At 40.6% G+C, this 27,845-nt stretch overlaps 1 protein-coding gene across 1 annotated transcript in view; it reads left to right on the top strand.

Moving 5' to 3' along the window:
• The window catches only part of NIBAN1 (niban apoptosis regulator 1), a 199,994-nt gene that overhangs the window by 165,951 nt on the left and 6,198 nt on the right, over positions 1–27,845 (top strand). The window contains exons 7-12 of the mRNA XM_044672000.1: positions 860–964; positions 1,296–1,458; positions 12,072–12,259; positions 13,892–14,053; positions 15,565–15,675; positions 19,563–19,670. Of these exons, the coding sequence (XP_044527935.1) occupies positions 860–964; positions 1,296–1,458; positions 12,072–12,259; positions 13,892–14,053; positions 15,565–15,675; positions 19,563–19,670 (837 nt within the window). The remainder of the gene's footprint in view (positions 1–859; positions 965–1,295; positions 1,459–12,071; positions 12,260–13,891; positions 14,054–15,564; positions 15,676–19,562; positions 19,671–27,845) is intronic.

Genomic DNA, 27,845 nt, shown 5'->3' with positions numbered 1-27,845 from the left:
TTAACACAGTTCGACTTGTGCTTTAGGAATGTCTCTTTGTCAGTAAGTATAGGATAGACTGGAAGCTGAAGAGAGACTTGAGGCAGGGAGGCCAGTCAGGAGGCTATTTTAATAGTCTAGGTGAGAAGGGATAAGAGATGGAACTGGGGCGGCTGTGTGAGTGGAGAGAAGGGGACAGAGCCGAATGATACTATGGAGAAAGACACTATCACGTCACAGTCATTACATTACATTTGTCTCTCCATTATCTCTCCTCACACCCCTTCCCAGGGGATCATCTACTGCAGAAAAGGTTTAAAAAGAAAGAAGGGCTAAAAAGCAAACATGTCAGCAACACTAACCAACATATTGACTCTACAATATTCTATTGTCTGTCTCTCATCCTTGCATTGAAGAGGAAATAATTTCCTTCAACTCTTTCCCAGAGTCAAGCTGGTCATAACATTTGGCTGATTTCTCTTTTTATGTCCTTGACATATTTTTCTGCTCTTCATCTTCATATACTCTGATTTCTTTATATCTGTCACTTCCATGATGGAATATATTTAATTTTATTTACGCACCTTTCTTTCTTTCTTTCTTTCTTTTTTTTTTTTTTTTTTTGCTATTCCTCATTCAATGAGTGCAAACAGAGGGATCCATAGTTTTAGAGCTTGCTTCTCTTGTGATTAGCACAGGTTAAGGCCAGCTGAGAGATTTATGTTCCAGTTAACATGGAAGAAATGGCATTGGAGGAAAGAGGGGAGTACCAGAGTATTCCTCCCATTCTACCTCCCACCATGGAATTAATTTGATGATTTTCTAGTTCAATAGAATCCCCAAGAGCTAAAGCTATTTTTTTTCTCCTTTGATCCTATAGATTTTGAGCAACCTAGTGATGGAAGAACTCTTGCCAACTCTTCAGACAGACCTTCTACCCAAAATGAAAGGAAAGAAGAATGACAGGAAGAGAGCGTGGTTTGGTGTAAGTGACTCCATTGCCTTCTTATGGTTCTTGGCTTGTGGGTAAAACAAAATTAGCACTCACTACTCACAATTAGTGCTTTTTTTTTAAAGAGAGGATTCTGGGTAGAGAATTATATTTCATGACTATTTGCTTCTGGTCAGTCTCACTTGCACAAGGACAAAAACAAACTCACTGTAAGTTGGAAAGAAAAACAAGAAAAAAAAATTTTTGGTAGTTTACTTCATGCTATGATGGTCCAATCAACAAACCTAATCTCTGTTCTTTGGAGTGTCAAGACAATAGTTTGCACAGTGCATGACACTAATTTATGTGTTATGTTTCATTATAGATTTTAGAAGAAGCCTACAACTTGGTCCAACATCAAGTTTCAGAAGGATTAAGTGCTTTGAAAGAGGAATGCAGAACCCTGACAAAAGGCCTAGAAGGGACCATTCGTTCAGACATGGATCAGATCGTGAACTCAAAGAACTTCTTGGCTGGAAAAATCAGAGGTTTGAGAAAACTGTTCTCTTCTTTATAGCCTCATTTCAGAGCTATTCTCTGGAAATCCATTATCAAACAGATAATGGGCTTATGACATCTAGTCATTAAGCCTTCCAATTAATTAAGCTATATAGTTCCATAATCCTATAGTATGCCTAAAATAAATAATTTGGTGAAATAAAACAATGGAAGAAGGGTGATAGTTATTTAAAACAGTTCTCATGCTGCACAGCAAATGAGACGTGACAAAAATCACTTTTTAATTTTAATTTTTTGAAAAAAATCACTTTTCCTCTCAATGTGATCTTTTCAACTTTTTTCTTGGACTGAGCACCCTCTGAGATTACTTTCATGTCTTAGATTCTGCCTTTCTCATTTTGTGATTCAGTCTCTCCCCTCTCCAATCCTCCAATCCACAGCTGTCAGATTTATCTTCCCAAGGCACAGTTTTGGCCACATCACTCTCCCACTCAAAAGCCTCCAATGACTGGCTCCATGTTTTCTCTAGGATATAATACAAATGCCTTCCACCTGGAATCTCTGAAATGTCTCTGATTTATTCTAGGAAGCAGATTTTTATAGTACAAAGAGTGCTAGAGTTAGAATCAGCAGAGACCTAGGTTCAAATCCCACTTCTTCTTTTTTTAAACCCTTGCCTTCCATCTTGGAGTCAATACTATGTATTGGCTCCAAGGCAGAAGAGTGGTAAAGGCTAGGCAATGGGGGTTAAGTGACTTGCCAAGTGGTCACTCAGCTAGGAAGTGTCTGAGGCCAGATCTGAACCCAGGACCTCCTGTCTCTAGGCCTGGCTCTCAATCCACTGAGCCACCCAGCTACCCCATTGAATCCCACTTCTAACACTAGCAGTATGACCATTACCAAGTCTATGAAACCCAGAGTTTTAAAAACTCCTTTTCTTCCATCTTGGAATCAATATTGTGTATTGATTCCATGACAGAAGAATAGTAAGGGCTAATCAGTGGAGGTTAAGTGACTTTCCCAGGGTCACACAGCTAGGTAGTTTCTGAAGCCAGATTTGAACATAGGACCTCTGGTCTCTAGACCTAGTTCTCAATCCACTGAGCCAACCAGCTGTCCCCAAATCCCAGATTTTGAGAGCTAGAATGAACTTCAGCAGTTATTTACTTTATAACATAACATATCGCACAAATAACCAGCTAGCTTCTGTTTAAAGGCCTTTAAGTGCTCAGCCTACTTTGGATAGCTCTAATCATCAGAAAGTTTTTCCTGACATCAAGGCTAAACTTGTGTCCTTGCAACATCTCCCCCACTGTTCCTGGTCTAGCCCTTTGGGGCCAAACAGTATAAATACAATTTCTTCTCTATGTGACAACCCTTCAGAAAGAAACCCTCAAGGGACAGCTATCATGACCCTCTCAAGTCTTTTCTTCTCTAGACTAAGCATGCCCAATTTTGAACTCAAGACCATTCACCATCATCCTGTGAACACTCACCTTGGTTGATGCCATTTAAACTGTAGTTCCCAGACCTGAATACATTGCCTTAAGGTGAAAGAATGAAAAGTACACTGAAAGAAGGAAATGACACTAGACTGAATAATAATAGCCGGGAGAATAAATAAGTCAGTGGGGTCACTTAGGATTGGTATAGATGACAGTTAAGTGGGTAACACCAGGGAATCTGCTGGGGTTTCACTGTGGGTCCTTTAGGTGTCAATCAAAGTATTTGGGAAAGGAACTTACAGGAGAGTATATATTTTAAAGATTTAATAAAACACTGAGATAGGGAGTGAAGGGAATGGGTCAACTAACTTGTTACTAAGGTTCTCCACCCAAAAGTCCAAGAGGGAGAAATCTACTCTAATCAGCTACAAATTACCAACTGCCTTAACTCTAACCAAATCCAGGGACTGGATTGGTGAGCAGGTTCAGCTGTGTAGGATGGGGTTTCTCACATATGAGTTCAAGCTAGATGATCTTCCAAGCTGTTTCACTGGAGTCTTGATGGTCTGCCAGTAAATCCAAATTAAGGAGAGGAAGTGAGGATTTGAACCCAATACCCACCACTGGGCCTAAATCTCAACTCAACCTTCCTCCTTCACCGAGTCTCTTGATTGTAGATGATCTCTAGTTCAACCAGGATCCACACCAAAGGGAAAACAGCTCTCTTAATCTAGGGAATTAGTGAGAGTCCCAACCTCTCCATCCAGAGATTCAGTGAGAAACTCAACTGACACTTTGCCAGAATCCCAGAGTTCAGGAACCTGCCTTCCTGTCAATCGTCTGCTCTCTGCTTCCCTATAAAGGACACAGCACAGTGGATTGTCTCTTCTCTGTTGCTAGAAGCTAGGTCCATCTTAGTCCCAAAGTTTCATTAGTTGTAGTTGACACTTGGCACTGATTCTTAAATTGAATTTGCAGTCTACTAAAATATGCAGATCTTTTTAAAAAGGACTGCTATGTAACCCTCATCTTATACTTATAAAGTTGAATTTTTATACGTATTTGTGCAGTATTTCACATTCATTCCTATTAGATTTTATATGATTAGATTCAGTCCAATGATCTAGCTTGTCAAAAACCCTTTGGATCTGGATTCTGTCATCATTGTGCCATCCATCCAATCTTTGTTTCATCTGCAGATCTGATGAGTATACCATCTGTGTCTTTATTTAAGTCATTCACAAAAATGTTAAACACACAGGGTTAACCACAGATCCCTGGGGTGCTCCAATGGATATCTCCTGTTATGTTGACATTGAACCATGAACAACGGCTCTTTTGAGTTCAGCCATCCAACCAGTTCTGAGTCCAAATGATTATGTTGTTGTCTAATGCACATCTCTCCATATTTACACAAAAGTATTGTGAGCTACTTTAGCAGAAGCTTTGCTAAAAATCTAGGTATATTATATTCTCCACATTTCCTGTCAGAAAAGAAAATAGTCTCAGTCTGTAATGTGTTCTTCATGAAATCATGCTGAGACTTTGTAATCACACCTTTCTGGATGTTCAGCAGTGATATATTTACTCCGTTCTAGAATTCAGCCTTGGAATAGAAGTCAAATTCACTGGTGTATGGTTTGTAGATTCTGGTTTTTTCCTGTTATTGAAAATCAGAAAAATATTTGTTCTTCTTGAATGCTTTAGTATCCTCTCTAGTTTCCACTATCTTTCAAGTATCAGTGACAGTGGCTTAGCAGACATGCTTGTTAGTTGTTTCAGTAGCCAAGGATATAATTCACCTGCACCAGATGAGTGGATTCATCAAGGATAGCCGGGTATTTTTTTTAATTGACCCTTTATTTATCTTGGCTATCAACTCAGTGCTGGTCATTTTTGTTCTGTCATCTACAGAGTAAATTCTCTTTTGCAGAGAAAACTAAAACAAAATAAAATTAAGTAGCTATGCCTTCTCCATGTTGTCAGTTATCATCACTCTATATACCCCAAGCAAAAAGCCATGCCTTCTTTGGTCCTTTGTATACCCATAGCTAAAAATCCTCCTTTTGCCATCCTCCTCCAAGACTTAATCATTATTTATATTCATTTGCTGGTGTGTTTTTCCATTTTCCATAGATTTTCTTTTAAAACTCTTAAGTTGGTTGGTAGGTTTCCTGTGCAGCCACATTGATCTCTTAAAACCAATCCCATTTTCCTCTTCATTGGAATTGTTTCTCTTTCTGATTTCAGAATATCATTCATTCTTGAGTATTTCCCATCACTCCTAGGCTGACTTCCTGTAGCATTTTAGACCATGGGATCCTACCGGTGTTTCCTCTGAACTCTTTGAAATTTGCTTTCCCTAAATCCAGGATACATGTCAGACATGCAAACAAATATGTTAAAAGCAAACTATATACAGGATTAATAGGAAATAATTAACAGAGGGAAGGCACTAGAATAGAGATGTTGGGGAAGGCTTTCAGTAAAAAGATGGGAGGGAAGGAGTAGGGTGTAATAAGACTAGAAAGACAGACAAGGGTGTGTGTGTGTGTGTGTGTGTGTGTGTGTGTGTGTGTGTGTGTGTGTGTGTTTGTTTTACTTTTGACTATTTTTGCATTTTTATCTCCTGTGAATTTCTGGACTAATTCCTGTGAGTCTCCTGTGAATTTATGAAATTTCCAGCCAATATTCTATTTTCTTCTTTGAGGCTACTCCATATTATCTAATTTAGGGTATATACATAATCAGTCTTTTCTCTTTCCCATCCTTTTTAGTTTAAAACCATTTTGATTAGATTTATAAGACATTAGGAAAATACCAACCTCTCTTTCGGTGTACTCTATCTCTTGCCAGGAATATGTCAGTCCTATGTTGTAAGTTGTGATCCAGAAATTCAGATCTCATGCACCACACTGTTCACTTCCCAAATTAATTTTTCTCTTCTGCATTCCTTGCCTTCAATGGCAGTGAGAGATACACAACCTAATGGTTTTCAGTTTCTTGCCCAAGACTTCATAATCATTGGCAATACTTCTTACATTCCTCCTGAAAGTGTCACTTGTGCCCATGTGAATTACCAGAAAATGGTAATGGTGCATCTTAGATACATGTTTGAGGAAAATAGCAGATCTTTCTGTTGTTGTTATTGGGTCAACAAATAACTTCCCCAAAACCTCTGATCAGGGAATCACAGATTTCCACAACTCTTTTCTTTTTCTTCTTCACATTACTAAATGATCTCTCACCTGAGAGTTCCACTCTGTCATTCTTGGTAAAACAAGTAGTTGCTTTCTCTTTAAAGCTTCTAGTTCTTTCCTTTTCAGGAAGAATCTAAAATCTCTTTTTCACTCTAATTGTACTAGATTGTTCTTTTCTTTTCCTCTTCCTTTTGTTCAACCCTTCTACTTTCCATCATTCTATAAAGGGAAAGGCCTCCTCTCCTCAATCTCAAGTTCTTGTCTTTCCTGTTGAATCCTTCTGATTTCTTTAGGAATGTTTCATTCTCCTTAACCTGAAGTGTAAATAAGCATTAAAAAAAAAGTCTTCTTTTACCTTTTCCAAGAAGGTAACAGATAACAGCTACTTGACTATGGTAGAAATGGAAACCACATATTTGGTAAAAATCACTACACATTTTTCCCTCCTCTCTTTCAGCCTTGTTTCTTGAAACTGAATGCATTTAAATCATGGGTATTCAAGCTTAAACACCTAGTTAAAGCTTTTTATTTTTTCTCTCTTTTTTTTTAAACCCTTAACTTCTGCGTATTTACTTATAGGTGGAAGAGTGGTAAGGGTGGGCAATGGGGGTCAAATGACTTACCCAGGTCACACAACTGGGAAGTGTCTGAGGCCGGATTTGAACCTAGGATCTCCCTGTCTCTAGGCCTGACTCTCAATCCACTGAGCTACCCAGCTGCCCCAGTTAAAGCTTTTTAAAGCAACCTAACCCAAATTCTTATTCTTTGGCTCAACAACTCTACCCACAGCCCTAGCCACATTCCCCATTCCCTTAGTTTTGTAGGAACCTTCTGTCTGTTTCATCAGGTTGACTTTTTGCCCTACCAGTTTACATAGCCTAATTATTTCATTTACACTTCCTTCCTTCCTTCCTTCCTTCCTTCCTTCCTTCCTTCCTTCCTTCCTTCCTTCCTTCCTTCCTTCCTTCCTTCCTTCCTTCCTTTCCCTTGTCTTGCCAACTACCTTATGCTTATTCTTCAAGTTCTGTTGCCTAATCCTCCTTAATCCTTTTATATACGGATTAGATGCTGGGAAACTGGACATTTCATTTCAGTCTTTACTTTGAGTATTTTTTTTACTCTGTTGGGCTGCTTTTGTCCATTGTTCTCTAATAACCATCCCTCTTTCTGCCTCTTTTCACTATCCAAACAATCTACCTCTAATACTAGTAATAATAATGGCTAGCATTTATATAGCTCTTCCTATAACCCAGGCAATGTGTTGCACACTTTATAATTATGATCTCATTTTATTTTCGCAACAATCCTAGGCAATAGAGGCTGTTGTCATCTCCATTTTATAGTCAAGGAAAAACTGAGGCAAGCAGTGGTTATTTAACTTGTCCAGGGTCAGACAGCTAGTGTCTGAGGGTGGATTTAAGTTCATGTCTTCCTGATTCAAAGTCCAGGCTTTTATCCACTTCACCACCTAGCTGCCCTTGGGAGTTCTTTAGAGTTGGCATTTAAAAGGTCCTTGGTGACTTTGGAGAAGGCAGTTGAAGTTCATCTCTGTACATTATGACCACCAACAACTGCCTTTGTCCCACTCTTACTTAAAGGCCAAATGAATCAATGTATATGAAATTCTCTGTGTAACTTATGGTGTTATTTATATGTCAGTTATTATTATTTCCAGCCTAATTTCATATTCATAATACTTCCCTTTATTCCCCTTTCTATGACCAAATGTATACCTTTGTCATATCCATCTCTTAGAATCCTTCAAGACCTAGTTCAGGGGGCAGATAGGTGGCACAGGCTGGAGGTGAGATGTCCTGGGTTCAAATCTGTCCTCGGATGCTTCCTAGCTGTGTGACCCTGAGCAAGTCACTTAACCCCATTTGCTTAGCCCTTACCATTCTATCTTAGAATTGTTACTAGGACTGAAAATCATAGTTAAAAAAAAAAAAAGACATAGTTGAGGTGCCTCTTCTTTCATGAAGCCTTCACTAATGTTCCTAGTTTTTTGTTCATGTGCTTTCTTTCTGGAAATTACCTTGTATCTATTTATCTCTATATATGTTGTATCCTTCCAGAGCTCAGGGACTATTTTATTTTGTCATTGTATCTCTCATGCATAGTCTCATACACAGAAAGCTTTAGATTTTTGTTAAGTATAATTGAATTGAAAGATTTTGGGGGTTATCGTGCAGAAAAGAAATTGGCCTCATCCTGCTTGTCTTAGAACAATTATGCCTACAACATCTCTCAAACTCATGCTCTCTATTTCAACTGCCACCATCCTCACATTTTCCCTCATCCTGGTCTGGAATACAACAGATCTTCAGGATCTTCCACCATTCCTCCCCAGCCTACATCTATACTTCATTCAATTGCCAGAATTATCTTTCTTACACATGAGTCTTCCCATTTCGTTGCTAAGCTCAAAATTTGTCTGTAGCTATTATTGCCTAACAGATAAAGTTTAAAACGTCTCTGCCTGGCTTTCAGTGCCCTGCCCAATCCAAAAGGTAGTTTTTGCTCTCCTTTTCTAGCCTTTTCTCATAGTATTCCCCTAAAAAACTTGACTTCAGTCAAATCAGATGACTTCCTGCTGCCAAATATACACTACTTTGATCTACATTTGTGTCTTGGTCAGCACTATTTCCCGTATCTGGAACATCCTCTCTCTTCATCTATTGAATTCCTACAGTCGTTATTGTCAGTCATTTTTCGATTGTGCCTGATTCTTTTTGGTACCATTTGGGGTTTTCTTGGAAAAGATACTAGAATGGTTTGCCATTTCCTTCTCCAGCTCATTTTACAGATGAGGAAACTGAGGCAAAGTGGGTTAAATGACTCACCCAAGGTCATACAGCTAGCAAGTTTCTGAGGTCAAATTCAAATTTAGGAAAATTATTCTTCCTGACTCTGGGCCTGATATTCCATCCACTAGGCCACATGGCTGCCCCTGAAGTCCTACCCATCTTTTAAAGTTCAACTCAAATGCTTCTTTCTTTAAGAAATTTTCTCTGAACCCTGGTCAATGATAAACTTCTCCCTCAGACCTCATATGGAACTTGATCCTGTAACTCTAAAGCATCTATCATAGAGTATGTTTTATTATTGACTGATTTAGGGGTAGCTAGCTGGCTCAGTAGATGGAGAGCCAGGCCTGGAGATAGAAGGTTCTGGGTTCAAATTTGACCACAGATACTTCCTAGCTGTATGACCCTAGAACAAGTCATGTAACCCCAGTTGCTTAGTGATCATTACTTAGATCCATTATCCTTACTTACCCTTACTGGGCTTAGTATCAATTCTAAAATAAGGTCAAGATTATTTTTTAATTGCCCGGCTTGTGTCTTATCTACTTCCTGGACTATGAGGTTGATGAGAGTTGGGGCTTCTCTTCTAAAATGTATATCTTCCTACATCACCTAGCACAGTGTTCTGCACACAGTGAACACCTGACTTTTTTGGCCTACCACCCCCTTTCCAGAAAAAAATATTACTTAGCCCCCCTGGAAACTAATTTTTTAAAAAATTTTAATAGCAATTAATAGGAAAGCTAAATGCACCTGTGGCCATCTCCGCCTCTCTGGATCACTGCAGCATCCACCAGGGGGCAGTGGCGCCCACTTTAGGAATCACTGTAATAGGTGTTTGTTGTTTTAAGTATAATTAAAAAGGTACAAATAAAACAAGAAATATAATAAATAATAAAACAAGAAATTTGGAGTGAAGAGAATAAGCTACCACCTAGGAAGATTTGGGATGACTTCACGAAGGAGACATCCTGTGTACAAGCTTGGAAGATGTGAACAGAGAGAGCTAGAAGGGTCTGGCCTAATATAAAGACCAGCATGAGCCAAGACAAAGAGTTGGGGAAAATAAAGGGAAAATACAGGAAACAGAAAACAATTCAATTTGGCTGGAATATAGGGCATGTGGAAGGGTGTAGTGAGAAATAAGGCTAAAACTGTAATCTGGAGTCAGATCTGCACTATGGCAAGGAAGAAATTTTGAATTCTCCATCATTTCCATTCTCCCCTTCTGCCCCCTTTCCACCTCACTCTGCCCCCAAATTTTAAAAAAATGAGCTTTTCCCCATGGCTTAACTGCCAGCTCTGAAATTTAAGAGCTCAAGTTATTGTGGTGCTTTTCTTTTCCAAGATTACCTTTCATGATTGTTCTAACAACATGCTTTTTAGAATTATTATTGCAAATGGCATTATTTTCTTTTATTTTCTTTGAAAATTATTTTGCTGGTTATTAGCTACCCAGTCATTCAAAATATATTCATAGTTTTTTCTTCAGAATATTTTATTAAGCAACCATTTTATTGACCAAAGAAAGTTCTAATCATTTCCCAAATATTTGTGAAGGATTAGAGTGCAAGGTTCTAAGAAATTGGAAATAGTCCAGACAAAAAAAAATATAAAGATGCTCTGCCCTCAAAGAGTTTGGATTTTACTGGGAAGATACAACAGGTACACTAAAAAAAAAAAGACAAAGTAAGTTCAGAAGAGGAAGTTGGGTAGCTTAATGGATTGAGAGCCAGGCAAATCCAGCTTCAGACACTTCCCAGCTGTGTGACCCTAGGGAAGTCACTTGACCCCCCATTGCCCACCCTTACCACTCTTCCACCTAGGAGCCAATACACAGAAGTTAAGGGTTTAAAAAATTTTTTTTAAAAAATAAAGTAAGTTCAGAAGCAGATCATAGGATTGAGTGCTAGAAATGACCTTAGAGACCATCTAGTTCAACCTATTCATTTTACAAATGAATGTAGTATTATATTTGTTGTTCAATCATCTTCAGTCATGTCTGACTATTCATGATCCCATTTGGAGTTTTCTCAGCAAATATACTGGAATGGTTTACCATTTCCTTTTTACAGATGAGGAAACTGAGGCAAAGTTAATTGATTTGCCTATGATCACACAGCTAATAAGTGTCTATGGACCAATTTGAACTCAGGAAAATGAATCTTCCTGTGTCCAGATGCAGCACTCTTATCTACCTCACTATCTAGATGCCCCACAGAAATATATAGCTGGAACTCACTCTCTGTCTCTGTCTCTCTCTCTGTCTCTCTCTCTCTCTCCATGCAAACACATACAATATGTGTATGTATATATGTGCCTATATACTCACTATTGTCTACTGGAATAGAACTCTGCTTTCATTGGTTTTGGGGGTAGAGAATTCTTTGTTAATAAACTCCTTTTGCCAAAGTACCTTGGCAAACATTCTGCAACTTAAAACATTAGTTATCTAGACTAGTAAGAGGTTATGTGATTTTCCCATGATCACACAGAAGTGTCAGAAGTGGGACTTGAACTCAGGTTTTCTTGACTCTGGGATCCTCTATTACTGTACCTCACTGCCTTTCCCAATATATTACAGTTTGATAGAAGCATATTTTTAAAATTGTTTTTAAACCCTTGTACTTCGGTGTATTGTCTCATAGGTGGAAGATTGGTAAGGGTGGGCAATGGGGGTCAAGTGACTTGCCCAGGGTCACACAGCTGGGAAGTGGCTGAGGCCGGGTTTGAACCTAAGACCTCCTGTCTCTAGGCCTGACTCTCACTACACTGAGGTACCCAGCTGCCCCTGATAAAAGCATATTTGAAAGTAAAATAAAATATCAAGAAGTGTGAGGCACCAGAATTTTCTCCTTTTGTTATCAGATAAATGGCACTTTCTTTGCGTGTTTGTAAGAAAAGAAGGAAATGTGTGTCTCTATCCCAGGACAAAAGAAATTGAAGAGAAAGGGGATTTTGGAAACTAGTCAGATACAATGAGACAATAGCTGTATTTGCCAGTGATCATTCGGTAGTAAAACTGGGAACAACAAATACCAAACTGGTTCAGTAAATTAATGGGAGGCTGTTAGGAAGTCTAGGAGAAGCCTTGGAATGCCTGGTCAGAGGTTTGTCTGACCTGACTTCTGACACTTCTGCAGCCACTTCTACAACTAGACCAAACTCATGACTCTGTTTTCTGCCTCAGTTATGGTGGCCGAACCTGCCGGACGAACTTGTGCAGAGAGTGTGCAACCGTTCCTGTCTTCCATACTGGAGGAACTCATGGGACCAGTGAGCTCTGGGTTCAGTGAAGTCCGGGCCCTCTTTGAAAAAGAGGTGAATGAAATCAGTCAAAGTTTCCAGACCAACAAAGACCTCACTCAGCTGAAAGAGGTAAAGAAATAGAGTGGAGCTGCCAGTTGGAAATGGATCATGTGGGCAATTGAGGAATCCTCATCTTGACAAAGCTTTATTTGAATTTTTTAATGGACAGCATTATATAGCGGTGACACTGAGAAAGTTTGAGAGAATGAATTTCACTGTAATTTACCCTTGAGAGCCTTCATTTTTGATTGAATTGAATCCCCTAAAATTATTCATGTATCTAAGTAAAATGAAAATAGTTTCTTTGTGATAACAAATTTCAAACAGGTCAGGTTTCTGGGCTACTCTAGCAAAGATTTCCCTTCAATTGATATCAATCTATCAATCACCATTCTTTAATATATGTGTGTGTGTGTATTATCAGAAGAGCACTAGGAGAGACATAAAATCCCTGGCTCAAGTCCAGTAATCCTACGTCAATGTCATTTCTTTGCTCTTTTGATCTAGAAGGCTTAACAAAAGTTAATCTGGTATGATTTGTTCTTGATGAAGGTGTGATGAGAGCTGTCCCTTTCTAAGTGTTCTAAACCATCCCTTTTTATAGTGCCTTCTAGGATTTTTCCAGAAGTCATTGTTAGACCCACGGCAAAGGGGAAACTTTTTAACAATTAGAGCTATCCAAAAATGGAATGGATTGCTTCAGGAGGTAGTGAATTCTTTATCAGTGGAGATCTTCAGGTACAGGCTAAGTGATGCTGTAGATGACATTCCTTTCCCAGTATTAGCTGGCCTGGTTGAGTTCTGATGCCCTTTTCAACTTTGAAATTCTACAGCCTCCATTTCCCTGAAGCTTCATAGTCAGTAGCTAAAACTGGTATTTCTCAACATCCCTATTTCTCTCTATGAGTAGGGCTATGCAAAAACCAGGGACCACAATCACTCCAGATCTTGCTTCCTTTCCTACTAAAGAGAAGTGAAAAATTCTAGCGAGAAGGAGAAATATTAAGAAGGGAAAGCAGGACACCAGCCAGAAGTTTTATGTCTCTCATAGTGTTCTGTTAATTAAAAAAAGAAGAAATGTGGACCTAATGATTTATAGTTAGTTGAATTTGGATCTGCTTAGAATGATTGGATCCAAAGAATGGTGATTGATAGATTGATATCAGTCGAAGGAAAATCTTTGCTAGGGTTACCCAGAAATCTGACCTGTTTGATATTTGCTATCATAAAGAGACTTATAATTTTACTTAAGTATGTAAACAATTTTAGGGGATTTAATATTCAACATATTCAAGTTCTAGGTGCTTTTCACCCACTGAGAATCAACAGAGGAGGGGGCAGCTGGGTAGCTCAGTGGATTGAGAGTCAGGCCTAGAGACAAGAAGTCCTAGGTTCAAATCTGGCCTCAGACATTTCCTAGCTGTATGATTCTGGGCAACTCACTTAACCCCCATTACCTAGCTCTTACTACCCTTCTGTCTTGGAACCAATTCATTTTGTTGATTCTAAGATGGAAGGTAAGAGTTTAAAAAAAATAGAATCAACAGAGCAGAAAAATATGGCAGGTTGTAGATTTCATGGACCTAGGGCTATTATGCTTGAAAACACACTCATGCTCAGAATCCTTGAGAATTTAGGATGCATTCCTTGAAATCAGGGTCCTCTATCTCAAGATTATTTTGTTTCTTTACCAAATTATAGCACTTGGACCAGCTGTTGAATCTCCCACTGAACTCAGTGAAGATGGAACCTTGTTATTTGAAAGTTGACCTACTCCAAGAACAACTCCAGGACCTCAAGAGCCGCTTCAAGTTCCCCCACATTGATTTGGTGGTTCAGAGGACCCAAAACTACATGCAAGAAGTAGGTGGAATAGGATGCTCTTCTGGGAGAGGCAGGGACAGAGGAAAGGGTAGCAGTAGAGAAGATGGAGACATCAAACTGGGAATAAATATTCCCAGTCTTAAAAGTGCTAGTCTTTAGTAAGATTTTTATCCTGGTAGGATTGGGGTTTGGCAGGGGTGGGAAGAAGGAAAGCTCTGGCATGGTTTCTCCTCAATGCTATGAATCCAAAGCATGCTTCTACCACTACCCATCCACCCCCCCAGATCCTGCTTCTGTGATCACCAAAGAGAAATGAAAAATTCTGGAGAGAAAAGGAAATAGTAAAACAGAAAAGTAGGAACAATAATTCTGGATGCTTTCCACTCCCACCTCAGGCAGACTCTAGAAAATGAAGAAAATGGAGCTAAGAAAGAATTTAAGATCCTCTCTGGGTTTTTATGACATTGCTCTCTCCTGGTTCTCCTCCCCATATAACCACTCTTTCTCAGGCTTCTTCATTTACTCATCACCATAACAGTGGCTGTTTCTTTTCCCTTTTCTTTTACTTGATCCACTCAGGACCTCTTACCAGGTGATGTCATCAGCTTCCATGGATTCCATTACAATCTCTTGGTTGATGACTTTAAGACCTACATATCTAACCATAGGCTGTCCTTTTTTTTTTCTTTAATCCCTTACCACAAATCAATATTGTGTATTGGTTCCAAAGCAGAAGACTGGTAAAAGCTAGGCAATGGGGGTTGTGATTTGCTCAAGGTCACATAGCTAGGAAGTGTCTGAGGTCTGACTTGGATCCAAGATCCTCCATCTCTAGACCTAGCTCTCAATCCACTGAGCCACCTAACTGTCCCTACTTTGTATTTATTACATACATATCTTGTATTTACTCATCTGTGAATATGAAGTATCCCCTTATAATGTAAGGCCATGGGGAGCAGGTATGGGTTCTTTTTTGTTTTTATATCTCTAGCACCTATCACATTGAAGGGTACATAGTAGGCACTTAATAAATGATTGTCAAATTAGAAAAGAAAGGACATCAGAAAAAAAAATCCAAGTGAGAGTACAACCTCTTTAGATTCCAGCCTGGCCACCAAGAGATTTATTTCAGGAGGCAGACACATGGAGAGTGTTTAGGTCATCCTATCCCAAAGCTAAAGCAGTGACAACAAACCTTTTAGAGACCGCGTGCCCAAACTGCAACCCTCATGCTAAGCCCTAGCCCTTATCCCAGATAGGAGAGGGAGGAAGCACTCCCATTGGGCTGCTGGACAGAGGGGCAGGTGATGAGAGAAATGGCCTGAGATACATGTGGAGAAGGGAAAGGGAACAGCCCCCTCCGGCATGCTATGGCACGTGTGCCATAGGTTTGACAACATGGACCTACAGGATGAGATTTTTCTTCCTTTAGCACCTGCCCTTATTTAGACAGTAAAGGAGAGATGGGGAGAAGGGGGAGATCGAATGAATGTTATAGAACCTAGATGAAACTTCTCTGGCTCTGTTCATATATTGGCTTTGCTTTCTAGCTCATGGAAAATGCAGTCTACACTTTTGAGCAGCTTCTAGCTCCCCATCAACAAGGAGATGTATCAAAAATCTCAACAACCATTGAAAAAGTCAAGAAACGAGTCTTAAAGGTAAAAAACATCTCCTGTTTTAACAGAAGTACTGGATAAAACAAGATAGATGGGGGCTCTTAAGTTTCTTATGCTAAATGAAAAATGCCTTCCCCCTCTTTTCATCTGCTTCCCTTTACTTTTCTTTCTTTCACAGAATCATAGAATCATAAGAGTTGGCTGGAACCCCAGAAACCAAATCTAGCTCGTACCTGAACAAGAATCATTTTGACTCCATACCTACCTAATAAGTAATCCACCATCCATTCTTTAATTCCAGAGGTAGCCCCGAGTAGCCCGGTACAAACCGCGGGGAACGCTAATGGTTACGTTTTTTCAAAGAATGAGTCAAAACTCTGCCATTTGGCAAATTCCACACATCAAATGTTCCTAATTTAGCCTGCCGTGGTCAAGAACAAGCCTAATCCCTGTTCCACGTGATAACCCCTCGTGTATTTGAGGAGAGCCCTTCTCCCTTTGCAGCCAGCTCCCGTTCTCTTCTTCTTGCCCTTTGGAAAGCCCGCTTCCCTCCCCACCTCTTTGCCTCTCCCTCGCGAGCGGGCTCTCTCTGAAACAGTTTTCATGGTTAAAAGCGCATCATTTGGCCAGAATTTCCCACCCCAGTTTGGGGCTTTTGTGTTTATTCTGCCATCTGGTGGATGCTTGGAGAACTACAGCTCCTTTGGCAGCATAGTCACAAAGTGAAGGCTTGGAAAGCATGCGAGATGAAACCATTTTCTTTTAGTATGTTTTAAGCATCTTCCAGTAAAAAAACTTAATTTAGCAACTTGTAAAAGAGGTTCGAAATTGCATCTATCAAAGCAATAGACCAGAGCAGACACGAATGCAGAACTGCTCATTGAAATTTAAGCTATACCTTTAAAGCCACGTTGGCAAGAGCAGACAACGGAGACCAAAACATTGGCATTAAAAGTAATTTTACTTTTTTTTTTTTATTAAGAGAATTATAGGGGAAGCTGGGCGGCTCAGAGGACAGAGTGCCAGGCCTGGAGATAGGAAGTCCTGGGCTAAAATCTGGCCTCAGACATTTCCTAACTGTGTGATCCTGGGCAAGTCACTTAACCATAGTTGCCTAGCCCTTCCACTCTTCTGCCTTGGAGTCAATATTTAGTATCAATTCTAAGACAGAATTTAAAGGTTAAAAAAAAATTAAGTATATAAATAGGGCAGTGAGGTATCTTAGGGGGTAAAGTACCAGGCTTAGAGTCAGGAGGACCTGGATTCAAATCTGGCCTCAGATATTTCCTACTTGTGTGACCCTGGGCAAGTCACTTAACTCCATTTGCCTAATATTTTTTAAATTTAAAAAAAAAATATAGAAACCATTATAGGGCTGAAAGATGCAGAACCAAACTTTGGAATTCTAAAACAAGAATGGTAAGGGACCCTGAAGATCATCCACTCCAACCCTTTAATGCAGTGGTTCCCAAACTTTTTTGGAAATATTACTTAACCCCTGGAAATTAAGTTTTTTAAAATTTTAATAGTAATTAATAGGAAAGATAAAAGCACCTGTGACTATCACTGCTCTCCCTAGATCTCTGCAGCACCCACCAGGGGGCAGTGGTGCCCACTTTGGGAATCACTGCTTTAATTTAAGAGATGAAAAAACTGAGGCTGAGAGAAGATAAGAAAATCAACCATGGTTTTATGTCTATCTAGAATTCTTGCCTAGAATCCAGATCTCCCAACAACCAAATGAGTACTCTTTCTTCTACCTCTGTAGGGGAAATAGAGGTGTCAGGAGATCAGGCATGAGTCAGATCCCTTTAGACAGTGATTTAATCAAAGCTCATCTGTATAACAAGCAAAGAATCTGTCACCCTTAATATGGTTTCACATGGCGCTTGGGGCAAGACCAGCTCATACCTTTCTAAGTAGGCAACAACAATATCAGAACAAAGGCTTCATCCATTCCCCAACCAAGAAGAGAAACAAGAGGTTCTTCCATGACCTGCTCTCTCTAGTACAATGAATGTAGAGGATTCTATGAATTGGATTTGAGTTTAAGACAGGAAGTTATTAGATGTGAATGTAAAAACCCAGTCCTGGCCCCAAATCCACTTGGGATGTGAAGAAATCAGCTCCATTTTGTCAAGCTTTTGTTTCCTCTCTGTTAGTCAGCAGCAACTAGCAGAAGTTCTTGACTTACCAGTTGGGTGACCCCAAATGGGTCAATTCCCATAATCTCTCAAGTCTCTGTTTACCTATCCACAAAACTGGAACAATAATATTTGTGTTCCTTACCTCAGATATTTGTTGAGAATCAAATGAGATAAAGAATGTATTTTATCCCTAGGTAGAGCTACAAAAATGACAGCTCTTGTTGCTTTTGTCATCATCATCATTGTTGTTATTTCTGCTTTATCTTTTTTGATGGAGTTCCTCTAGGGTCCAAGGACAAGTTCTTAGCCTACTTCTTTTATAGTTAGCATTTCGTGAACTCTTAAAACACAGCTAGGAAGTGGCTAAATCCAGATTTGAATCCAAGACCTCCTGTCTCTAGGTCTGGCTCTCGATCCACTGAACTACCTCGCTGATGTGGGTTATTGGGTGTTGTTGTTGTTGTTGGTGGTGGTGGTGGTTGTTTTTTTTAAAGGAAAATTTCACCAGATTGTGGTGGTGGTATTACTTAGCATATGCTTCACTTTGTGAAGTCTTGCACAGGTATATAAAATGTCTGCTTCTTATAACTGAGTAAGAACATTGAGATAAAAGCTCATCTTCTGTAAACTTAAAAGCATTAAATTAAAAGCATTTTAATTTAATTAAAAGCATTTTAATTTAATTAAAAGCATTTTCAGGACAATTCTGATATCAGACACAACAGAGATGACAAAGGCACTTCCATCCATCCTAAGTAACTTAAAATTTTTTTGCTAGGTCTCTATTTTCTGAAAGTTTTTCTTCCAGAGATAACTAAACGGATAGAGTGCTAAACCTGGAATGAAGAGTTCAAATGTGACCTCAGACACTTAACTAGCTGTGTGACCCTGAATAAGTCATTTAACAAGGATATGCCTCAGTTTCCTCATTTGTAAAATGGGGATGATCATAGCACCCACTTCTCTCAGTTGGTATGAAAATAAGATAATATTTATGAAGCACTTTGCATACCTCAAAAGTGCTGTGGAATAGCTATTATTCCATTTTGTTATTGCTCGTTCATTTTTCAGTTGTATCCAACTCTTTTGTGACCCCAGTTGGGGGTTTTCTAGCTCACTTTACAGATGAGGAACTGAGGCAAACAAGGATAAGTGACTTACCTAGGGTCACAGAGCCAGTAAGTGTCAGGCCAGATTTAAACTCGGGGAAACCGAGTCTTCCTGATTGCAGGTACCATGCAGAGGTTGGGTATTATGAGGATCTGATATGTTCACATCCATTGAAAGTGTTCTTGAATTTTAATAGATCAAGATTATGTCAAGGTCACCGTAGACAACAGTTTTGGGAGGGTTGGTTTGTAGAATTCTCAATTCTATTTTGGTGTTTATATTTGTAGTCCCGGGATTTATCCTTCTCGCTTAGAAAAGAAACTGGCCTTCTGGTGCGCCATTCTAGCTGCCCGATTTTATCTTTCTAGGTTTTGAGTAATAGCTGCTAAATTTTACGATCTGCAGGGATCTTCCCCCAGCTTCTGCAATATGATTATGAACGCCCTAATTATTACTAACCAACATTTCCAAACCGACGGAAACATCACCTGGAAAAAGCTTCCGAAACCCTTAGAAAATCAATTCCGCGCCCCAAATAAGAAAGTCGGCTGATGTGGGTTGTGGAGGTGGGGTGTGTATGTGTGTGTGTGGGGGGTGATTTCTTTTTAAAGGCAAGTTTCACCAGATTGTGGTGTTATTATTTAGCATATGCTCCTGTCTTTGTATTGACAGCAATATGATTATGATAGCAGCACCATCCGGAAGATGCTATTTCAGGAGGCGCTCGTTCAGATCACACTGCCCACCATGCGCAAGGCATTGGCAGCAACGTGCAAACCGGTAAGAGCCTGAATCTATTACCCCACAAGAGCCCAGGTTTGTGTCCTGTTAGGCGCCAATCACCACTAATTAAGCATTTGCTGTGTACGACGCACTGGGGAGATGGAGACAAAACTAAACTAAAAAAAATGGACTTTTGAATCATGTAACCATGTTAACTTTTCTAAAAAAATAAAAATTATTAAATGAAAAAAAATTAAAAAAAAAAAAGGACTTTGGGGCAGCTACGTGGCTCAGTGGATGGAGACCAGAGGGTCCTGGGTTCAAGTGGGGCCTCAGACACTTCTTAGCTGTGTGTCCCTGGGCAAGTCACTTAATCCCAATTGCCTAGCCCTTACCTCTTGTGCCTTGGAACCAACACAGTACTGGTTTTTTGGTGTTTTGTTTTTTTTTTTTTATGGACCTTGACCTCCTAAAACTTACATTTTCCCTGGATGGAGGAGGAGAAGGGAGGAGAAGGGATATAACATAAACAGAGAAGCATATGCAAGATGGTTTGAGGAGGAAGGAAAGAGTGCTTATAACTGGAGAGATGAGGAAAGGCTTTCTGTAGGAGGTGGGACATAAACAGTGCATAAAAGGAAGCTAGGATTTCTAAGAAGCAAGGTGAGGAGGAAGTATATTCCAGGCTTGGGGGACGCCTACATCAATTTAACTACTATTTAAAAACAAAAGAACAAAACAAAAAAAAAACCTCTTACTGACTATCTTCTTATGAATTCTAAGACAAAAGAGCAGCAAGAGCTGGGCAATAAGGGCTAAGTGACTTGCCCAGGGTCACACAGCTAGGAAGTATCTGAGGCTACTACTATCTTTTTTTAAACCCTTACCTTCTGTCTTACTAAGTATTGGCTCCAAGCAGAATTGCAGTAAGGGATAGGCAGTTAGGGTTAAGTGATTTGCTCAGGGTCAGACTGCTAGGAAGTGTTTGAGGTCAAATTTGAATCCAGGACCTCCCATCTCTAAGCCTGGCTCTCTGACCACTGAGCCATCTAGCTGCCCTTCAGCCATTACTTGTTAAGCTGAAGTTTAGTGGTGGTACAGTGGCTAGGGTGCTAGACTTGCAGTCAGGAATACCTGAGTTCAAATCCAGCCTTAGACACATACTAAAGATTAGTGACTTTGAGAAAGTCACTTAACCTCTGTTTGCCTCAATTTCCACAACTATAAAATGGAGGAGGTAATAATAACGCCTACCTTCCAAGGCTGTTGGTATGATCAAATGAGATATATTTGTAAAGCATTTTAGCACAGTGCCTGGCACGTAGCAGGCTCTCTATTAAGCTGAGTGTGTAATGGTTAAGAGTGGGAAAAGACTTGAGGCTATTTTGAAGGCTGTTGTAATACTCTAGGTACAAGGAGATGAGAGACTGTACTAAGGTGTGAGGAGGGAAAAGAAGGCAGAGTGGAGAGATGAAGATAAAAACAAGATTTGACATCAGAGTAAATATGTGGGATAAGTGAGAGTGGAAAGTCAAAGATGGTACCAGATAGAGGTGACTGGAAATAGAATGGAAGAGAAAATCTGAGAAGAGAGCAGAATTTAGGGAGGATGATAATGAGTTCTGTTTTGGACATATTGAGTTTGAGATGCCTACGGAACATCCACTTGTAGGCATTTGATGAGTGGCATTATTTCTCTGGAGAGAGAGACGGGCTAAATAGGTAGACCTGGAAATCCTCTGAATAGACTTGATAAAGTCAGAAAGTATAGAGGGAGAAGAGAAGAGGATCCAGGAAAGAGCCTGGGCGTGAGAGAGGATGGGGAACACTGCTAGTTAATGAGCACGCTATGGATGTAAGTTTTAACAAGGGAGATGGAGAAAGAACAATCAGACGGGAAGAGAATCTGGAGGATCACGAGATCTAGAGAAGAGAGTACCCAAGGGAAAAAAGTGGTCAAGTATCAGCGCTTGTAGAGTTAAAAAGGATGAGGATTGAGAAAGAGCCATTTTTTTTTCTTTTTTGCCATTTTCATCCTGTATGACTTAACCCCAATTTAGGGTTTTCTTCACAGAAACACTAGTGATTTGCCATTTCCTTCAACAGCTCGTTTTTAGAGATGAGGAAACTGAGGCAAACAGGGTTAAGTGACTTGCCCAGCATCACATAGCTAATAAGTGTCTGAGACCAGATTCGAACTCAGGAAGAAGTTTTCCTGATTCCAGGTCTGGCACTTTGTCCACTGTGCCCATATAGATGCCCTGATTGGAAATTGGGCAATCATTGGTCACTTTAGAAAGGACATTTCCAGCTGAATGCTGAGGTCAGAAGAAAAATTCACATTGAGTAAGGGGAGAGAATCTCCTTTTGTAAACCAGTGGCTTCTACATTGCTAAATGGGATATCCCTGAGTGGGTTACTTCTTTGATAGCAAACTGTGACAAAGCCCTACGCCTGAGAAGGATCGATCGTCAGGTTATCGAGTGAATCACTTAGGACAGTGGTTCCCAAACTTTTTTGGCCTACCGCCCCCTTTCCAGAAAAAATATTACTTACCCCCTGGAAATTAATTATTTTTTTAATTTCAATAGCAATTAATAAGAAAGATAAATACACTTGTGCCCATCACCACCTTCCTGGATTGCTGCAGCACCCACCAGGGGGCAGTGGCGCCCACTTTGGGAATCACTGACTTAGGATATAATAAGCTTTGATCCTGAACTTTTCATGCTGGAAACCCTTGGAAAGCTGAGGACTGAGGACAGTACAAGCACCTAACGATGGCATTGTAGACCCTCCAGAAAGGTTAGGTACACAGTGATGGATGGAATCTCTCTCTGCCTTCCCCCTACTCATTCATTACCTCAATCAAAAAACAAGAAATAGTTTTTCTTGTCATTTGAAATTAACCTGCCTTTGGATTATCTCAGCTGATCTTAGGTCAGATTTCATATACATTTGGAGCTAAAAGGGATTTTAGACCTTGTTTAGTCTAACCTCTTTCATCTTGCAAACGAAGAAACTGAGGCCCAGGATGGGGTGATGATTTTTTTTTTCTTTTAAGACCCCTTCCCTTCTGTCTTAGTATCATTTCTAAGGCAGAAGAGCAGCAAGGGCTAAGCAATTGGAATTCAATGGCTTGCCCAAGGTCACACAGCTAGGAAGCGTCTGAAGCCAGATTTGAACTCAGGTCTTCCTGATTCCAAGCCTGGCACTCTATCTGCTAAGCTATCTGGTTGCTCCCTCCCCCACCACCTTTTTTTTTTTTTTTTAATTTCTATGTTAAGAAATGAGGCAAATTTGGTAGAGGGTCCTGTGGTCTGGGCTTTACATTTTAAGAGCATTAATTAGCTCCTTCTGGAGAAGGGAGAACAAGACAGTGAATGGTCTCAACATCATACAGTATAACCAGTGGAATTGCTGCCTCTGGAAGGGGGTGGGAGGGAAAGAACATGAATCATGTAACCATAGAAAAATACTTAAAAATAAATAAATAATGAAAAAAATAATTTTTTAAGAAATAATAATAATAAAAAGATCATGCCATGTAGGGGCAGCGAAGTAGCACAATGGATAGAACACCAGATCTGGAGTTGGAAGGACCTACTCAGCCTCGGACACTTACTGACTGTGTGACCCTGGACAAGTCCTTTAACCCTATTTGCCTCATTTTCCTCATCTATAAAATGGTCTGGAGAAGGAAACAGCAAACCACTGCAATACCTTTGCCATCTTGACAAAAGCCCAGAAAGGGTCACAAAGAGTTGGACATGAGTGAATAATGACCGAACAAAAACAACAAGCAGTTTGGATTAGGTAACTTCAGAGGAGATTCTTGACGTAGGTTACCATGCTGGAAATTGTCTAAAAATGTTGTCTGTTGGATTGTTAACTTTATTTCCAATTCCTCGGGCAGTTCTTCTCTATTGTACTTATTTTTATTAAGTGGAACTTGAGCAAGGTAGCCTGAACTCTAATCCTTCCCCCCTTTGACACATACTGGCTGTGTAACCATGGACAAGTTCTTTAACTTCTTATAGCCTCCAGATTACTCTGTAAAACTAAATTATAGAACAGGTGCTGACCTACATTGGTAAGGGGTATTTCCTCACCTGGGAGCTTCCTATTCTAAGGAAATCCCAGGTCCAGTTCCTGATCCCTCAGTGGAACTTGGCTGTGTATATTTAAGGGGGGAAAAAAGTGGTTATCACCCAGAAACCAGTAAGAACATATTAAGAACAAGTTATAGGGGATGGAGGGGGTGCAGCTGGGTGGCTCAGTGAATTGAGAGCCAGGCCTAGAGACGGGAGGTCCTGGGTTCAAATCTGGTCTCAGACACATCCTAGTTGTGTGACCTTGGGCAAGTCACTTGACCCCCATTGCCTAGCCCTTACCACTCTTCTGCCTTGGAGCCAATACACAGTATTGACTCCAAGATGGAAGGTGTAAGGGTTTTAAAGAAAAAAAAGTTGTAGAGGTACTTTGGTAGCACAGTGGATAGAACACCAGGCACAGAGACAGAAGGACTTAGGTTCAAATTTGACTTCAGATACTCCTAACTAGGTGACTTTGGGCAAATCACTTGCCCCACAACTGCCTAGCCTTTGCCACTCTTTTGCCTTGGAACCAATACTTAATGCCAATTCTAAGACAGAAGGTAAGAGTTTTTTTGTTTTTTTTTAAAGAGCAAGTTGTACACACTGGCCTTATTTTCTTTTTATTCAAATATAAGATCCAAGGAAATTTTGTGTCTTCAGTATGTTTGAATTTCATTCATCAATCAATTAGAATTGATTAAATTCCAGCTCCATGTGGCATGCTGTGTTGGGTGTCAGGGCATACAAAGACAAAAGCAAAACACTCCTTTGCTATCAATGTTTACAGCCTATTGGGAGAGCCAACATGTAGATAAATAGGAATGCCCGCGATGAATACGAGGAAATTTCCTTATAAATGCAAGGTTCATCGGTCTGTTAGCAAACATTTATTAAGCGCCAACTATGTACCAGGCACTGTGCTAAGTCCTGGGGATACAAAAAGAGACAAAAGACAAGCCCTGTCCTCAAGGTATTCACAATCTAGGAGGAGAGGAGCAAACAAATACTTGCAAACGAGCTCTTTACAAGATAAAATGAAATAATCCACAGAGGAGTATCGCTAGAATTAAGGGAGTTGGGAAAGGCTTCCAGGAGAAGACCTTCAAGGTATTTAAGGACCTGAGATCTTAGGGGGTCAGGCAGATCAGGCAAGGTTTTGTGGAGAATGTGGTACTCGAGCTGCGCTTGGAGGAAATGAGGGCTTCTAAGCAGCCCATGTGAAGAAGGAATGCTTTCCAGGCATCCCCACCACCCTGTGCAGAAGGAAGAAAATGAGAAATGAAGTGTCATGTTTGAGGAACTGTATGGAAGCCAGTGAGATCTGACCCTACAGTGCATGCCTAGGAATATTAAAGAATAAGGCTGGAAAGTATCCAGCAAGGTGTTGGATAATTTCATGATATTCTTGTGCCCAAGTGGGTCTCTGCTCCAGGAAGAGATCCGGGATGCACAATTCAACTCTTCTTCCTACTCAGATACTTGTGGAATCTTTTTACGTTCACACCAATAAACCAACATGAATTTCCTTGAGACAACTGGAGGTATTTAATAAAGTTTGGCAAACACATGGAAAATATTAATTTTAATTAGCCTAAGGGTACACACACACACACACACACACACACACACACAGTTGCTTCTCTTGGGCTGTATTGGGCTTTCTTATTATGCATGGCACACAAAGAAAATAAGTATTTTGAAGAAGGAATGAAGGCACATGGGACACTAGAGATGCTGAGTGAGAGGGGAAGAGGCTTGGGGATAACCTTGATCCCCAGGGCTCCCCACCTCCCACACTTCTGCCCCGTCCTTTTCATCTGTTCCCCAAAAGAGGAAAGAGAAAGACATATGGCTTCCAGACCGGTGGCTCAGGAGTCACTTGCTCCTGTCACTGGCCTCACAGGATAATCAAAGAGGAAGAAATCTTCAGGAATGCCTTCAGAAGAAGACATTTTCAGTCCTGGCCAAAAATCCAGAGACAGATTACCAAAGCTCATTAGCAATTTTGCCAGGGAGAGAGAAGAAAAGAAGGCAGTGCCACCACATGTATGATAAACCATAGCAGGCCCATGTTTCTTATATCTTTCCTAAACTTATGGCTTATATAGGCAGTGTGTGGAGTACATGGGAAGATCAATGACTGGAATTAGAGTATCTGGGCTCAAATCCCTTCTCTGATGCTGACTGCCTGGGTGACCTCTACCTCTCTGAGCCTCAGTTTTCTCTTATGTAAAATGAGAGGGTTGAACAAGTCAAGCCAACAAGCATTTATTTTTTATTTTTTATTTTTTTAAACCCTTAACTTCTGTGTATTGGCTCCTAGGTGGAAGAGTGGTAAGGGTGGGCAAAATGGGGGTCAAGTGACTTGCCCAGGGTCACACAGCTGGGAAGTGTCTGAGGCCAGATTTGAATGTAGGACCTCCCGTCTCTCGGCCTGGCTCTCAATCCACTGAGCTACCCAGCTGCCCCCTCAACAAGCATTTATTAAGCACTTACTATGAGCTAGACACTGTGCTAAGTGCTAAGAAAACAGATAAAAGCAAAGAGGAAAGATGCTCCATGCCTTCAGAAAAATCACTTTCTACTGGGGGAAGACAGCAAAAGAACTTGATCATAGCATCCAGGGTCCCTTCGAGCTTGACATCTAGGAACCTGAGCTGAATAAAAATGACCTTGACTCTGGCTAGGATCTCTGAGCTGCTCCTCAGTTCCCCCTGGGAGTTCCAAGTAAAATCATGCTGTCTGCATTTCAAGCTCTCACTGAGGACGCTGTCACTTTTTAAACAAAAGGGCCAGCGTTGAATAGTGAGCCTCTTGCCCTGAGACAGAGAGCTGTAACCTCAATCGTGTTACATGCCTTTAATCATCCTTTCTCTGAGACCTACTGTTCTAGATTAACCTTGGCAGGGGGAAAAATGCAAGTATGCCCCTATTCCCAAGACCCACAAGTTCATGGGTCTTAACCAATACTGAGAATATTAATGGCTTTCCAAGACAAAATACTTATTTTCCCTTTTGGCAAATGTAATGAGGAGGGGGAGAAGACTGGCCTTTGTTAGCCAATCTTTTGACTATGAGCCATAGTCTCTGCCTGCTGCCAACCAGTAGAAGCTCATGAGCTGTCCCATTAGAAAAGATTAGACCATCCCTGACCCCTCTAGACTACCTATAGAACCCTGAGGGGAGAAGCAGCTGGTACCCTTTGGGAGCCTGACATGGCAGTGCAAATGGGGGTTAGCATATCGTGCTTGGTGATATCCACAGAGCGAGGACCATGGTGTATATGTTCCAAACCGTGCTAAGTGAGGAGCAGGTAATCAATAAGCATTGACTCTCTATTTTCTGGGGGACAGAATCAACCTCACAATGTGTGTTTTAGGAAAACCAGCAGGAAAATGTCCAGATTCCTGGATGCCATCCCCAAGTCTCCCTCTTTCCTTGGCTTAATTGGCTTCTCCTGGAAACTGTAGCCTTAGCACTCACCTCCAGGAAACTCTGTGTCTCCTCAGGGCCAGGAAATTGTCTTTTTTCTCTCCTCTCAGTTCTTTGTGAATAGGCATTTTCCCCTTCTTGTATTTGTATGCCCAGCACCTCGCCTAGTGCCCCGCTCTTGGTAGATACTTAATACCTGTTTGCTTATTGATCGAAAGAGCTCAGAGCCTGGTCAAGGAGGTGAAAAGTACAGGAGGAGCCATTTGTAAATAGTCCCTCTCTGCTGCTTTGCATGTGTGCTTTCATGATAGGCAATGAGATGGCTCATGTCCCTTTGGCCTCCCCAGTGGGCGAGCTCTAACGCCTCATTCCTCAGCAGTGGGATGAGCGTGATTGTTGGGTACCAAAATCGAGGCTGCACGGAAATAGCTTCTATACCTCCACCTAGCATTCTTGCCTACTGTAGAAGAGAGCCAGACTCCCCTGGGATTTGCAGATACTCTCGCTGTACTACAGAGACTTTTAAGCTATATATACCCCATAAGCTGCTTCCTCGTGCTTTTCAAACATCTCTAACTAGCACAATGCCTTGACATAGCTGTAGTTGGATGAAGCTATGCAAAGGCTTGCCTTCCAAAGCCAGTTCTTTACCTCTGGTATTCTATACAAAGGAATAAACCATCCCCCCAACCCCCCCCCCCCC

This window comes from Gracilinanus agilis, chromosome 4 (assembly GCF_016433145.1).
Source record: "Gracilinanus agilis isolate LMUSP501 chromosome 4, AgileGrace, whole genome shotgun sequence".
In the NCBI taxonomy this organism is placed as follows: domain Eukaryota; kingdom Metazoa; phylum Chordata; class Mammalia; order Didelphimorphia; family Didelphidae; genus Gracilinanus; species Gracilinanus agilis.
The sequence above is the reverse complement of the archived record's forward strand: the minus strand, read 5'-3'. Positions and strand labels throughout refer to the sequence as shown.